This window comes from Humulus lupulus, chromosome 2 (assembly GCF_963169125.1).
Source record: "Humulus lupulus chromosome 2, drHumLupu1.1, whole genome shotgun sequence".
In the NCBI taxonomy this organism is placed as follows: Eukaryota; Viridiplantae; Streptophyta; class Magnoliopsida; order Rosales; family Cannabaceae; genus Humulus; species Humulus lupulus.
The window spans coordinates 289,598,360-289,615,738 of record NC_084794.1 but is presented as its reverse complement, the minus strand read 5'-3'; the positions used below and the strand labels follow the sequence as shown (position 1 = coordinate 289,615,738).

Here is a 17,379-nt window from a genome sequence, read left to right as displayed (position 1 = left end):
ACATGGACAACTAGCGAGCCATGCTCATCATGTATGCTGTATGATTGTGATATGATGATATGTTACGATTACGTTATGATATGATATGATGATATGTTACGATTACGTTAAAATATGTAATGATGATATGTTACGATTATGTTTTGATATGCCATGATGTTTTAGATGAACGTTAGTGTTTGTATTTGTTGTATTCTTACTTGCTTATTTGTTTGTACTTCCTTAATGGGCTTTTAGCTCACCCCCCTTACTTTCCTTCTAGGTAGCAGATAGGATTTCTTTATAGCACGCGTGGTGACGTGAGGAGTTCTATCATCATGGGGTGTATGGCGTGGGGTAATCCTATGGACGGAAAAACGATCATCGTAGATCGCCATTTAAATTATGTTTTGTTATAAGAGACTTTCCTAAATTATTAGTGGGACTCAGTTATTTCATTTTGCTTATTTTGAAATTTGCATAAAAATTTATGTTTTCTTTTTAAAACTAATGGCGCCAACTTGCATGGTTTTTAAGCAAGTCCCCACTGAGACTTTGATAATGAGTGGTATTCTTTTACAAACTATGTTATGCGAATGTTTTATAAGTATTAGCTTAGGGCGTTCTTTACATCCTTATAGGTTCGGGGGTCGGAATAGAGTCTTTATAGGGTCGGGGGTCGAGATAGGGTCTTTATAGGGTCGGGGGTCGAAATAGGGTTTTCTATATTAATGATCTACTTAGAGGTCGAGCTTGGAAAGTTGTTGAAGAAGTGAATCATAGGCAAGTTTGGGATATTTTGGACTGTTCTGATCAGATTGTTGATATTGATGTTGTACATGTTCACAAACTCATCCAATTTCGTATTGACTGTTGAGTTCGGGGAGTTGGTTATTCAACAATCTAATCAACCAGAAACATTCATAAGCACCTCCTCTTATGAGTGGGTCGTTGTCTCCACCTCTGCCCTATTCGTATCCATACATGTATGGACCTGGAGTATCATCGTTACCTCCACAATATCCATGGACGATGCCTCCGCACACATCACAAGCACCGCAACCACTAAAAGAAGGGGACAAGATGGAGAACGCCTAGAGTTGAGATGTTTTATATATTATTGTATTAAACAATAACTTTTAATTAATATATTATTGTATGGATATTTCATTTTGATAATATTGTATTAGTTGTGTAATTTGAATAAATTATTAATTCTATACATATTTTATTTTAGTATTATTATTGTTATGCATATTTAATTTTGATATTATAAATTAAAAAAATATTATTTAAATATTTTATTTGAATAATTTTTTATTATTTTTAATTATATAAAAATATTAGGGGTGACTTTTGTCGCCCCTAATAATGTAAAAGTTGTCACTAATATTATATTATTAAGGGTGACTTTTTATTATCAGGGGTGAAATATGATCTGGGAATCACGATTATTAGGGGCGACGTTTAATTTATTTGGGGCGCAACTGTCACCGCTAATAATCGACTTTAGCGTCGAAATATTAGCGGCGACTTTGCGTATTATTCGTCGCCCCTAAAGACCCTTTTTGTTGTAGTGATATGTGGGTCCTAAAAAATCTAAATAATTCATCAAATGAATTATTTGTCCATTTCTTCATTACATCCATGTGCAGCATCTTTTCCAAGAAGTTCAAGGAAGACAACCATGTACAACTAGGGTATAACTCAGCTTCCGTCACAGTCAGAATCCCGTGATCCGTAAGGGGAAAGACCGGGTAAAGCTGTGCAATCCCACACCGCCTGGGACTACACAGTTGAAGAGGGCTTAAATGGATTGATGGGTTCTACCTATGCCAACAAGATGCATCTTCTTTTCATTAGCCCATAACTTGAGAACTCCAAAGTTAAGCGTGCTTGACCTAGAGAGCGTGCTTGCCCTGGAGTAATCTGAAGATGGGTGAACTCCTGGGAGTTTTCCCAGGAAGCGTGCGAGTGAGGACAAAGCACGCTGGAAAGATTCGTGTTGGTATGTAGGCTAGTCGTCATTCCAGAAAGTAGGCATAGTGACGTGGGGCATTACAGCTTCGTCCTCTTGAAACAGGTCATCAAATTGATTCTCCGCACTATTGCTACCACAATATGAAATCCCTTCACTTATGCCTTCTTTGTTAGTGTCTTGTTCACCAATAACATCATTAATGATATGTCAATCATCTCATCTGTCATTAGAGTCTCGTCGTCCACTACAAGAGCAATATCAACTTCAACATGGTAAGCCAACTTTACATAACACTGCATAAACGCATATCTGTGTATGTGAGGCTCCACCACATCCAGTTTCTGACTCAGTATATTCACACAATGATTGAATGGGCACCTCACTTCTCCCGAAGAATTCATATGATTCTTGGCCATTTGTATAAATGCTTGAAGATCATTCCAAAACTCATCAGAGTTACGTCGTCTATTAGTTATCCAACTTTTATCAATCGTCGTAACTGCTTTAAGTGAAAAATAAATTATCACAATGTGATATTAATAAAAATCTACATTTATTAGGTAATAATTTTTTATCACCAAAGTACTAATTTTTTAAAGTAAATTGTGATATTTATTCGATCTTATGAATAAATAATTAAATTTTATGAATATATTATAAAATTTCATTATATAAACAAATATTTAATTATAAATTAATTAATTTACCAATAATTATTATTAAATTATTTAATAATTATCAAATTATTATTAGTTGTGTAGAAGTCGTCGCTGTAGCCAGATTTTCTTGTAATGCTTATTGGCTAACTTTTTGAAGGCTTGTCTTTCTCATATTAGTCGTCGGTTTAATACTGCAGCTCATGAATTGGCTAAGCACGCCCTTGGGCAAGATTACGAGTTTTGTTAGTTGGAGAAAATTTCTCCCCTATTTGTACTATGTTCTAATTCTCTCTAAATAGTTTCGAAATCAATTCCAGAGAAATTTTTATTCGAGACTAATCTGAGGGTTAGGCATTTGGCTGTATAATCAAACTCCTTAAAGAATTCGCAATTTTATTTCATTAATAGTTTCTTATCTTTGGTTGTTTTGTGATGCAGTTATCTTATCGACCTTTCAAATTGAAGCATTGGTATTATGAGGGGTGGTAGTTTGAGATTACATTTTCTTTTGCCTTTGGTTTTAAACAATTTTTACAGTTTTCAAAATCAGCTATGTTTGATTATCATATGTGAAATTTTTCTGTCTTATGTTCCAAGAGCATTTTTGCATGCTCTTTGGCTAAACAAAGAGTATATGTTGGTTAGAGGATTATTCTCCTCCAATTTTGTAAATTTTAACTTCTCATTCTGAATAATAATAAAGTTATTCTTGACAAAAATAAAATTAACACACCCTAATTTAAAAATAAAATAAAATAAGAAACTCATTTTATTCCAAACCAATTAGTATATGCCCAATATTATTCTCTCCAAAAAAAAATCCAATATGGGTCCTCAATTCTGTATATACTCAAGTCAATTTTTTATATATATAAAAATTTAATAATTTATAGCTATAAACAATAATATCTTTATAATCCAATCACCATATAACTAACACACATTTTATACTAAACACGCATACTATATATTTATATATATATATATATAAAAACTAAAATTCGTTGCAACTGTGAAGGAAAACATATTTATGAAGACATCACATTGACTGAGCCATTCATTTCGTGATAATCATCTTATCATTTTTTTTTTGTTAGCAATCGTCTTATCTTTTTTATAACAAATCATGACGTCATAATACCAAGATATTGTGTATATATATGTACAAAAGAGAGCTCACAATAAATATATTCTTGTGTATATTTCAAAATTAATATTGAGTAGTACCAAATAATACATAAAAAAGATGAAGTTGTTTGAGAAAAGAGGTTTCTCGTTGATTTCCTTAATACTGATTATTATGTTTTCATCATCTTTGATAGAAGCAGCGAGAGTGAATCTCCCCTCTACAAATGATGGCAATAATAAGAATTCTATAGATGATGAAAAACTGGTAGGCGTATTCGTATTCAACACGACAGTTCAAATCTTCAACAACTTGGACAACCAGAACCAACTTACGGTTCATTGCAAGTCTGCCGATGTTGATTTAGGTGCTCATGTTGTGGCCAACAATCAAGACTACGAGTTTGAATTTCGAATCAATTTTGCAGGAACTACTTTGTATTTTTGTGGCCTTACTTGGGTTGGCGGAACAGGATCGTATGACATATTTAAAGCAAGCAGAGATTCCTCCAGATGCGCCTCAAAATGTGTTTGGAGGGCTCGTAATGATGGAATTTATGGCTACTTGGAGAGTAAAAACCAAACAGTTGCTGATATTATTTACAAATGGTCATAATAACTTCACCTTATGATTGATGCATATGCATCACCAATTCTTCATAATATATAAATATTTACATGTTGATTAAATAAGATGTATTATATATGGATCCGAATCTGGAAGACTACTAATACATAATAATAATAACATTGTTGTGCTTCATCTAATTTCAATGTCTTCTTATAAGTCAAATTCTTCTACTAAATATTATTTCAATATAGATTTAACCTAATTATAAATGTATATATATAAATAATATCAATCCTCCAAAACGTAAATATATAAAACTTTTCTCACACAAATTATTTGTTCTTATATATCACTACAAAAAACACGACTTTTGCGCCGGCAAAAGTCTTTTGGGTTTTCCCGACGCATTTTTGCGCCGGCAAAAAGCAACGACGTACCCCTGTCGATAATAGCACTTTTGCCGATGCAAAACGTAATGCGTCGGCAATTGTATCTTTTGGCGACGAAAAAATGCGCCGGTAAAAACAAGACTGCGCCGGGAAAAAAATTTGTCGCGTTATTGTGGAAAACACTTTTACCAGCGCAAAAATGCGCCAGGAAAAGATGTGTCTTTTAGTGGCGCGCTTTTGCGCCGGGAAAGGTGGATATATGTAGTGACATATTTTTGCGCCGGTAAAGGTTGAGACTTTTGCTGACGTAATTTTGTGCTGGTAAAATTATTTTTTAAATAAATTTTTTGATAATATTACTAATTTTATTTTCAATATATTAATATTAATTAATAAATTTTGATTTTAATATATTAAAAATTATTTAATTTTTTAGTAATATTATTTAATTAGAAATAAAATTAAAATTAAAATTTTATAAATAAATAAAAAAAATTACAACTATTAATATTTATTGTCTCCGCCAAACATGAAAATATAAAAGTAGTTTAGTAAATTAAATCTCTAATAAATTATACTTTAAATAAATAAATAAAAAAGTTCTACAAATGTGTACTGCCCTCCTCATCATCCCCGCCCCCGTGAGCATCATCGTCCTCGTCCGGATGTTGTTCTGGTAAGTCAACAGTAAAACCAAGAGCCAATACACCAACCTGCTTCAACAAAGCACTGAGCAGGACATCTTGACGTCGTTGACGACTCTCAAGTTTAGTCGTATACTTCTTTAGGTTCTGATTTTCCAGCATAATGTCCTGAGTTTGGTGCAAAATGTTGTCCACTTCAGGTGGTAATTGCCCGGACATTTGAGAAGTTGACGAAGATGCTGCCATGTTTGCGCTAATTGCCTTCAACCTAGGCAACCCCCGAAACCCTTTCTTATAACGCGAGCGGGGTCCAAGGACATCCGTGACAATATCCATATCAGGCGGGAACTGACCGTCGACATTATCGCCGACACAAGAAGGAGCAAATGATACAAGGGTTGTACTCTGCGATACTTGATGCTCGGTCATCTCAGTCTGCACAATAAAAAGCACGTATCTCGAATTCCAATATAACATTATTTGAAAACCTAACTTGTAAATTTTTAATATAACAACATATAAAATATAACTTTATTATCTATCTGCCAACATCCTATCATTAATGACTGTAGACCAGTGATTGAAAAAGAATGTAATTAATTTCGTTCCTGTATAAGGGAGCAAGTGGGCTAAATTTAATTTGGTCATGAAAATCCATATCTAAATCAAAAACATGAAGATATTGTTGATATATACAGTAAGAGCAGTTGATTCATGGGGAATTTACGTCTCTAAACATATACATCAACTATATATGCATGTTTGTGACTTAGATATGGATTTTCATGAACAAACTAACTTAGCCCACAAGCTCCCTTATACGGGGACAACATTAGTTACATTCTTCTTTTTTATCTTTGTTACACCCAGATTTCGAGTCATGAGAACTGTGACCTCGAAAGCTGGATTCATAATGAATGAACTCGTAAAGTCTGGAATATGTATGAAATCTAAGCATCGAGCTTGCGAAGCATAGAAGACTTCGAAGATGATAGCCTCGAAATCTTCACAAGCTCGAAAGATAGACCCTGAAGTACATCTGTTCTCGGGATGGCCTCGGATCAAGGCTCTGAGCCTGACGCGCGTATGAGCTTAAAGTCATGTGGCCTCGGGAAGATGCTATTGCTCGAAAGTCAATAAGAAACCTGGGTAAATAGGGCCTTGGTGATACAGGATAATAACTTTGAATATCCTAATGAGTCATCTATAAGAGACGCAGTCTACATTGATTACTATAAATCCCCTACAATCAAGGGATATTATTTGTTCAGTTATACGCCCCCCGATCTTCAGAGGACGTTTCCTTATATATCGGATTGCAAGCATTTAATGCCATTTAATTTATTTGCATATACAGAATAACTTCCCGAAGTATGTGGGATAGTATTCTGAAATCTTCTCTATAAATAGAGAGGTCATACACCATTGTAAAGGACCGAATTTTTGTGATTTTGAGGGAAAACTCTGGAGAATTCATCCTTGGAGAATTTTCAGAGATCATCTCAATTTTAATAACAAAGACTCGTGGACTAGGCAAATTTAACTGCTGAACCACGTAAAAATCTCGTTTGTATTATCGTATTTTTATTGGCCATTACTGATTATTGTTTTCGTGCTCTTCTTTCACTGTTGACGAAAAACGGTGTCAACAGTTTGGTGCTTTCATTGAGAGCCTTAAGCATTCAGTCCCTGAATAAGTCATGGCCACTAATAATCAGAATACTCCTGAAAAGAATTACCCAAGACGTCCTGGGAAACAGCCGATGGAAAACCCAGATGTTGAGGAAAGAAGCGGATCCTCCGATTCTCGCGGACCACCCGCTCCGCCACGAGATGAGGATATGTATTACAATCTTGAGCGGTATGTTCCCATTGTGGAACTTGAGAACTGGCAACTGAAACAGCAGTTGGCAGAGGCCAACAAGCGGAATGAGGAGTTGACAAGGATATTCGCAGAGGCGCAGGTGGCTCAGCCCCCGCCTCCGCGTGAAAACTGTAATGACCCAACTACTCTAGACTTTTGGACCATTAATGAAAACTATACATACTAATCCTTAATAAAACATACAAGTGAAAATACCATAACTTTATTAAGAAACCAGTAAAAATAAGAGTTAAACTTACATAAATTTAGGTTAGGATATGGGATCCCATTGTTTTAAAAACAAAACAAAACATAATTTAAAATAAAAAGGGATTACATAACAAGTGCGGAAAAATACATGTAAAAACCATAAAATCAAAACTACATCCTCGAATCGAAACGCTCGGCTCTTGAATCCATTCCGCCTCAATACACATTCTCCAAGCTTCCAAGAACCTTTCCCGCCACTAAGACTATTTTCCTGCACATATAAACAAAAAGGAATGAGCCTAATGCCCAGCAAGGAAAATCTAACACATAGTTCATATACATAAATTTCATAAGAAACATAAAAACATAACATAACACTTATATCATTACACATACTATAATGGCCATTATTACTTGGGGTCCCATAGACTAAACAAGTCATATGCCCATTAGATTAGTGGGGTCCTACTAGCTAAGCAGGTCATATGCCCATAATCCATTTGGGGCTTGTTAGTCATATGGGTCATATGCCCAAGCCTACAAACATACATAACATAACATATTTCATAACATAAAAACATAAGATAACATATAAAAGCATATAACATATAGATTCTATCCTATTTTCCTTACCAAAATTACTGGGATAAGAGGACAGAGTTGGGACTTTGGAACACTCCTAAGAACCATTTGAAAAAGAGTGAGTATAGTGAAGAAGAGAAATGAAAGGAATGGAAGGACTAAACCATTGAGAAAATACTTACCAAAAACTTATGTGCAAGTTCTTAGATTTCCTAACCAAAATAAAGATTAAGGTTAGAAGGCTGAGTAGAAGACTATGAGAAAGAAAATAATATAATACCAATGAACTAGAGTGTGGAAATACCTTGAAGACTTATAAGACCGATCTAAACCTTGAACCGAAATGCTATAAAACCTTACTTCCCAAGTGTTTGATAAGCTTATGATGATCAAGCTTATGATTCCCAACCCAAGTGTTTACACTCTCACACTCACCTAGCACCTTGCAGTCTCTAAACTTAGAGTAAAAGATGAATAATGGCTGGGTACTAGGTCCTATTTATAGAGTTTAGGAATGAAAAGATCTCATTTAACTTGAATAAAAATAATGGCTTTTTAAGTGAAAATAATTTGAATTATCGTTCAGCAGAGGCTGAAGACTCGTTTAGAAAGGTGTTGGACTTATCAAGAGGTTGAAGGTTTGAATGGGAAATGATTTTGAAAACATTCAAAATATGCTGAAGGAGGCGATATATCGCCCCCTATCGCCTGGACCATTATGCCCGAGGCATACGTGCATCGTTTCGTGTTTTCCGTATCTTCGTACTGCGATATATCGGCCCCTATAGTTGCGATATATCGGCATACGCTGATTATTTAAACATGAAATTACACATTTTTAGCTTAATTCAAATTGAGTAAACAGCCTTGACTAAACCCTCTAACGTTTTCAAAGCTACTGACTGACCTTAGAGTATTCAAATTTTAACCTTAATAAATTTAATCCTCAAAATACTTAATCATTAATAACCCATACATAACATGTGCTAAAATCCCATTGGTTCTTATCTAAACCTTATAGTTTAATAAATATTATCCTCAATATCAGTCATACTAATCAAACCTTAGGATAAAATTAATATTCTTAAACTATAGGTTAAACTTAGAAAATCTACAAATACTACTATGAGTGTCCAAATAAATCCCACTCTGAACCAAAAATCCACAATCATAAAGATAATACTATAATTACTATAATACTACTATCTAACTAGCTAAGTAAAGTTTTGGACTCTACAAAAACCAAGCCCCTCCTCAAAGGGACGTGCACGTTCCTCCCCGCAAGCCCCGTGGGCATCCACGAAAGAATGCTGCCACAAGAAGTACTCGGGCTAGGGCCCCGGCACAACCTCCGGCACCAACAGAGCCAACCACTCCCCCTAGGCCCCAGAGAAGTACTCGGGCTAGGGCCCCGGTTAATCCACCCATGGAAGTACCTGCGGGAACTGAGAACAATCGAGCCCCTGCAGAGGCTCGGACTCAAGTCCCTGGGAGCGCACCGAATGCAACCAACCCATCTCAGGAAAACTCCAGACCGTCCAGGCCGCGGAATGGGTGGCAGCCACCGTCACCCATACGGTTCCCTCCATCTCCTATAAGATACCCTTCACCCCCTCACAGGAACGCTCAACCAGTTCGAGATCAGGACGAAGGGCGTGCGGGGAGGAGACAAGGAAACAAGGAAGCTTTCCAAGAGCGGAGAGGTGCCCCATCAGAAAGAAGTCAAACATCTCGGTCTTGCACGGCGGAAACGAGGCAGCACGGAAAAGATCCATCTCGAAATAACTATGCGACAAGTTTTACTAGTGACAACTCTGGAGATACCAGATCGGTCAGCAAGCATGATCGAGGTCGTAAGAATACTGGAAGCCTCAGGAATCGCTCCGACCTGCGAGAACACCTGAATCAAAGTCGGGGTAACGATAACCCGATAAACCCAGACCTGAGGGATCGCTTGAATAGGCGTCAGGACCCCCTACGGAGGCGCGAGCCTGGAATTGTGATCGGCGACAACCGATTCCAGACAGTACCCCTCGCGGACCCATTCCAAGAAAGGATTGAACAGTTGGAAAAAGCCTTCAGGCTTTTGAAAAGCGAGCAAGGTCGGGATCGATATGAAGATTCTGACGAGGAGCTTGAACCGTTTGCTCCCCATATTTCTAACACTCCATTTCCCCAAGGATTCCGGATCCCTCACGTCCCAATGATTGAGGGGAAGTCCGACCCATGCAGCCATTTAAGTTCGTTCAACACCATAATGAGAGCAAGCAACGTGGGTTACAAGCTCAGATGCATGTTATTTCCAGCATCTTTGACAGGACCAGCCAAAAGCTGGTTCGAAAAATATAAAAGACACTCAATAACTTCATGGGAGCAGCTGTCTAAAGATTTCAAGAAGTAGTTCAGGGCCATGACGGGGGTTAGACCTGAGGCGTCAACCCTGACTAACGTTCGGCAGTAGCCAAGAGAAACCTTGAAGAGTTACCTTACGAGGTTCAATCTGGAAGTAGCCCGAGCTCGGAAGGTGGATGACAGCGGTCACCTAATGGCTGTCCAAGCTGGAGTTATGCCAGGGAATGCTCTCTGGGACGACATGCAGAGAAAACCTGTGAGGTCCATAACCGAGTTTAACAAGCGGGCACAGAGGTTTGTCAATGTAGAGGAAGCAAGGTCGACACTTAATATGACTTCCCAGCCTGCAACTACAACGATAAACATAAACTCTGCCCCAACCTCGGCAGACCCACCAGCTCCAACGCCTGCTGTGGAAAACCCTTCCAAGAGAAAAAAGAACGAAGGGAGTAACCCCAAGGCCGAAGGAGGATAGAAAAAGAAAGGGGAGAGATATTTCTCCGTGTACAAAGTGTACACCGAGCTCAACGAGTATCGGGAGAACATATACCTGGCCAATGAAAACCAGGTACCCTTAAGGCGTCCGGACCCGATGAGAAATCAAAAGTCCAAGAGGGACTCCGGCAAGTATTGCCGATTTCACAGAGACACTGGGCATACTACCGATGAATGTCGACAGCTGAAATACGAGATCGAAGGATTGATCTCGAGAGGTTACTTCAGACAATATGTCAAGAACCAGAGTACTAATCAGGCGACCGTAAGCCAGAAAGCAGCCATGCCGCAACCCACGCAAAACAATAATTCTCGAGCTTGGGAAGAAGATAGGCCCCCTCCGATTGATGGAGAAGATGTAATAACCATCTCGGGAGGGTCTCATCCCGCAGGAATGGGCAGAAATGCCCAAAAGAGATACGTTAACGAGCTGAAGACTGGGGACGGGTCTCCCTATGAACCCGAACCCAGAGCTCCAAAAAATCAGAGGATTGAATCCCAACCAATAACCTTCACTGAGGAAGACGTGTTCCATGTCCAGTTTCCTCATCATGATCCGCTAGTCATCACTCTCCAGCTGGCAAATAAAAGGGTCCACCGAGTTCTCATAGACAATGGGAGCTCAGTTAACATTCTCTATAAAGCAACCCTCGAGAAGATGGGACTCTCCCTTTGTGACCTGAAAGCGTGTGCAACTACTTTATATGGCTTTTCAGGAGAAGGGACCGCCTGCATGGGATCCATCCAGCTCCCCGTAACCTTGGGAGACTACCCAGTCTCGGCAACCAAGATGATGGAGTTCATGGTAGTAGATCGACCTTCAGCCTACAACGTGCTGCTCGGGAGACCCGCCCTGGTTGGGCTGGGGGAAGTCTCATCAGTAAGGCATCTGGCCCTTAAGTTCTCGACCCCTAGCGGCGTCAGAACATTAAAGGGAGATCAATTAGCTGGGAGGGAATGCTACAGCATTTCCTTGAGAGGAAAGAAACAGACGAACGCACAAGCACTCGTCATTATTCAAAGTAAAGACGGGACGGTCTTAGAAATTGATGAAGAGATCGATCCAAGGGTTGAGGAGAAAGCTGACCTCGAACCCTTAGAAGAGCTCGAAGAAATTCAACTCGAGGAAACCGATCCCTCGAAAAAGGTGAATGTTGGAAAACACCTCCAGGATGAGACAAAATAGCAACTAATTTTCTTTTTAAAGAAGAACCAGGATGTCTTCGCATGGTCACATTCGGACATGGTGGGAATAAGTCCGAATATAGCAAGCCACGTGCTAAATACAGACAAAAGCTTCCCTCCGAAGCAACAAAAGCGAAGACAGCTGGACGATGACAGAAAGAAGGCACTGAAGGAGGAGGTTGACAGGTTAAAGGCAAACCGATTCATTAGGGATGCCTTTTACCCTGATTGGGTAGCCAATCCGGTGTTGGTCCCAAAACCCAATGGGACGTGGCGAACCTGTATTGACTATTCAGACCTCAACAAAGCTTGCCCGAAAGACTGTTTCCCATTACCAAGGATTGACCAGCTCGTTGATGCCACGATGGGGCATGGCCTGAAGTCGTTCATGGATGCCTATTCTAGATATAACCAGATTCCCATGCATGCCCCCGGCCAGGAACATACGAGCTTCATAACGGATAAGAGGCTATACTACTATAATGTCATGCCATTCGGGCTCAAAAATGTTGGGGCCACATACCAGCGGCTCGTAAACATGATGTTTTCAAAACAGATAGGAAACAACATGGAAGTTTATGTTCACGACATGCTTGTCAAGTCTCAACTTAACAATAACCATGTTGATGACCTCGAAGAGTGCTTTGGTGTGCTTCGAAAGTATAACATGAAACTGAATCCTCAGAAGTGCACTTTCGGAGTATCTTCAGGAAAATTCTTGGGCTTTATCGTGAACGCTCGTGGAATAGAAGCCAACCCCGACAAGATCCAAGCCCTGATTTACATGCCCTCACCTCGATGACACAAGGATGTCCAAAGTTTGACCGGTAGTATGGCGGCCCTAAGTAGGTTCATCATTTCAAAATCTACAGACCATTGTCTCCCGTTTTTCAGCCTTTTGAGAGGAGGTAAGAAGTTTGAATGGACAGAGGAATGCGAGTTGGCATTCCAAGAGCTTAAAAAGCACCTCGCCGAACCCCCCATCTTATCAAAACCTGAAATGGGAGAAGTACTGTACCTATACCTTTCCACCACCGAATATGCAATAAGCGCAGTGCTCGTGCGAGAAGAAGAAAAAGTACAAAAACCTGTTTACTACATCAGTAAAAGGTTACTGGGGGCAGAGTCAAGATACCCCCTGATGGAGAAGCTGGCGCTTAGTTTAATTCATTCATCTCGTAAACTCCGCCCCTACTTTCAAGCGCATCCCATCCATGTGTTGACTGATCAACCACTTAGGCAAGTCTTGTCTAAACCGGAGGCTTCGGGTCGACTTCTTAAATGAGCGATTGAGCTTGGACAGTTCGAGATCACCTACCACCCGAGGATGACCATTAGGGCACAAGCATTGGTGGACTTTATAGTAGCTGTGGAAACTTTACGTCGATGGTTCATCCAATGAAAATGGATCGGGGGCAGGAGTCATTTTGATTACCCCCGCAAGGAGCAGATTTCATTCTGCCTTAAGATTTAACTTCAAAGCATCGAACAATGAGGCTGAATACAAGGCTTTTACTGGCGGGGCTTCGTGTAGCCAAGGAGCTCAAAGCTAAAGCAATACATTGCTACAGCGACTCCCAGCTCGTGGTTAATCAAATCCTAGGAGAATACCAGGCTCGTGGCACGAAAATGGCAGCCTATTTGGAGAAGGCAAAATCCGCGTTGGAGCGTTTCGAATTCTATGCAATCGAACAGGTTCCCCGAGAGCAGAACTCAAATGCTGATGCCCTAGCTCGACTCGCCACCTCCACTGAGAATGATGAACTGAACGTTGTACCGATAGAACACCTCTCGGCACCTAGCATTAACGAGGCAGAGGAGGAAGATGTGTGTATGATTGAATCAGAGCCTACCTAGATGACCCCATTAATTAAATACCTCGAGAACGGAGTCCTTCCAAAAGACCGGAGTCAAGCTCGAAAATTAATGTATCAACTTCCCCGTTACACCATTTTGGACGGAAAGCTGTATAGAAGGGGGTATTCTATGCCATTACTTCGGTGCATAACTCCACTCGAAGCCAAGAAGATCATTGAAGAAATTCATGAAGGATTCTCCGGAGACCACACTGGGGGGCATAGCCTATCCAAGAAAATCATACGCCAAGGATACTTCTGGCCTACCATTAAAACGGATTCTTTCGAGTACGTGAAGAAATGCGACAAGTGCCAGAGATTCGCCACGATTCCTCGAGCTCCTCCATCCGAGCTGACCATGTTGACTTCCCCATGGCCATTCGCGGTATGGGGAATCGACCTCATAGGCTCTCTCCCAACTAGCAAAGGCGGTGTGAAATATGGCGTCATTGTTGTGGACTATTTCACGAAGTGGACGGAGGCTGAACCATTGGTAACAATAACTTCCAAAAAGTTCCTTGACTTCGTGGTAAAAAACATCGTATGCTGATATGGGATGTCGAGGAAGATTGTATCCGACAACGGAACCCAGTTCGATTGTGACTTGTTCACCAACTTTTGTGAAAAGACTGCAATAATAAAGAGTTTTTCATCAGTAACTCATCCACAAGCGAATGGCCAGGTCGAGGCTGTAAACAAAACTCTCAAGAGTTCACTAAAGAAAAAGTTGGAGGAAGCAAAGGGATGATGGCCTGAAGAATTGCCCCATGTCCTATGGGGATATAGGACCACAGCTCGAACATCGACGGGGCATACCCCGTTCTATTTAGCATACGGTTGTGAGGCAATGTTGCCTATCGAGGTCGAAATTCCAACAATCCGAGCTCACATTTACGATCAAAACTCAAACCACACTCAGCTCGAAGAAATCTTAGACTTGATTGAAGAAAAGAGAAACGAGTCTCAGCTGAGGAACGCTACCTACCAGCAACGAGCTACCAGGTATTTCAACAAGAGGGTTCGAGATCAAAAGATCGGTGTAGGAGATTTGGTGTTGAGACGCGTATTTTTGGCAACAAGAGATCCAGCAGCTGGTGTGCTAAGGCCGAATTGGGAAGGACCATACCAGATAGAGTCAGTCATCCGGCCCGGTGTTTACAAGCTAGCGAGATTGGATGGGAGCCTAGTACTGCGAGCATGGAATGGCGAACACCTAAGACCTTACTACCAATAGTATAGGAAAAGTGTTGCCTGTAACCATGATTTTTCTATCTGTATTAATTTGTCTACTTTTGAATTCCATCAAATAAAGATCTATTTCGTTCAATATGTTATGTCTCTTTTTATTTTTGCAATCTCTCTTAATTTAATAACCTATGGTCAAACTCATAGGATATTAAGGGGGCATCATTGGTATATATACCATCAGCTTAAAAAATAAAATAACATACACGAAATACATACAAGTGTTTGGATACAAACAAATGCACGAGCTTAGATAGTTTGGACGTAACCGAATTATCAAAAACATACAAGTGTTTTAAATATAACCAGATGCGCGAGCTTAGATAGTTTGGACGTAACCAAATTATCAAAAGATCAAAATGTTTGGATATAACCAAATGTGCGAACTAGGTTAAAAATTTAAGTGGATTACATACCAAACTCGAACTTAATAGGTTTGGAGAAAACCAGCTAAAACTAATCGACGATATGTGGGAACTTAAACCTACTTCGAGATAAGTCAAGATCGAGGCTGGAATATCTTAAAGGAAAATAGTTTCGAACTCATAACCTCGAAGAAATAACCGAGGACAAGAAAAAGTAACTAAGCAATAAGATATAACTAAACCATTCACATTACATACCATACAAATACTTTCGGGTTCATGGTTAAAGTAATATCTGACCTTGATAAATAACGAGATCGGAAGCGGATAATTCGAGCAAACGACGCACGAATGCGTTTGGTTTTGAGTCTAAATCCAAACTATGTTTGTATGAATAAATAAACATAAACGATTCATTAATATAAAATATGCAAAATATTTCGAGCCAAGAAATGTAAAGCATATGTATTAATATAAAAAGAAATTGTATCAGCACTACGGGCATAAATTAAAATAATTACAAAAATAAGGGGACGCAGCCCCAAGATAAGATTTCCTCGAGATCAGATTCAAGAAGGAGGAGTCTCCTTGGCCTTCTCAGCATCGGCAGCACTGGACCCCTCAGGACGAATAGCATGACTATCCTCCTGAGCACCTTCGGAGGCGGCCTCCCGAGCAGCCTCTTCCGCCTCGAGCCGAGCATTCCACTTATCCAGAAGCTTCGCCTCATGACGACCTAAGAATCTGGTATCCAGGTCTTTGTTGTTGGCCCACATTCTGTACATGGCTGAATCAACCGCCTGGTCCTTCTTCTCCTTATACTGTGCAAGGAGACGAGCCTTCTCGCCCTCAATTATGTCAAAGGTAGCGGCCTGATCTTCTTTGAGCTTTTTGTTAGCCTCTTGGAGTCGAGCGTTCTCCTTCTCAAGCTCCGCGAGCCTGGCATTTTGTTTCTCGAGCTCCGCGAGCCTAGTATTCAGCTTCTCAAGCTCGGACACTTTGGCCTTAAGCTCCTCAGCTCCTGCCTCAAGCTTTTAATTTGCCGCCTTCAGGTCGTCACTCACCTTGAGTTGAAGATCCTTTGCCTCCTGAGCATAAGACTTGCTCGAGTGGATCTCGTTATTCAACCTATAGTTGAGTTGGGCAGTAAAGGCAAGAGACTGAAAAGAAAAAATCGTCATTAACACCAGGACTGTGTAAATATAACTAAGAAGTAGAAGAAACCTTACCGCGGTAGCGAGCTCGATACTCTTCTCATAGAGGGCAGTGCAGTCTCGGGCATTGTTCAAGTATTGCCATTGAGGAGCCTCGAGACTGTTGAAGCTCTGGCCGACTCAGGACATAACATCTGAACACAGCATAGACCCATGGGGACCAACCGCGTTTTCAATTACATACTCCTCGACGTGAGTAGAAACTGACAGCTTCTGAGCTCGAGAAGCAGAAGGCTTTCTAGGAGGTGGACCAAGTGATGGCTGGACCACTACAGGAAGCTGGGGCTCGGCCATAGTGGAGACACCGACCTGTGAAGTCGGTGCCACGGTGGAAGCACCAAGCCGTAACGGAGCTTGTAACAGGCGGAGCCAGGGGAGGAGTTTTCTCGGACCTCTTTAGGACCTTGGTGGGCCGGTCAGCCTTTCACGACCCTGCCCTGGGACGCTTGCTCCTCTTGGCGCCGCCACTCTCGATGATGTTGTCAAGGTCAGAATCCATCTTGCCTGCACAGTCATGCCACAATGTGAATCATAACAAAAGAAAGGGAATAGTATATAAGGTGATTCAGTATCGCATAGATATACAAAGTAATGATAGGAGAAACCTAACTGGAACTCTCCCCCGAGCTTGAGCTCGGGGACCATGAAATTCCCCCATCTTCA

The 17,379-nt window shown here is 40.3% G+C and overlaps 1 protein-coding gene across 1 annotated transcript; it reads left to right on the top strand.

The window, feature by feature from the left end:
- Positions 1–3,865: 3,865 nt before the first annotated feature.
- Positions 3,866–4,360, top strand: LOC133815655 (S-protein homolog 6-like). Its single transcript, XM_062248468.1, has one exon. It carries the CDS (start codon positions 3,866–3,868, stop codon positions 4,358–4,360), a length of 495 nt encoding a protein of 164 aa, XP_062104452.1.
- Positions 4,361–17,379: the final 13,019 nt, after the last annotated feature.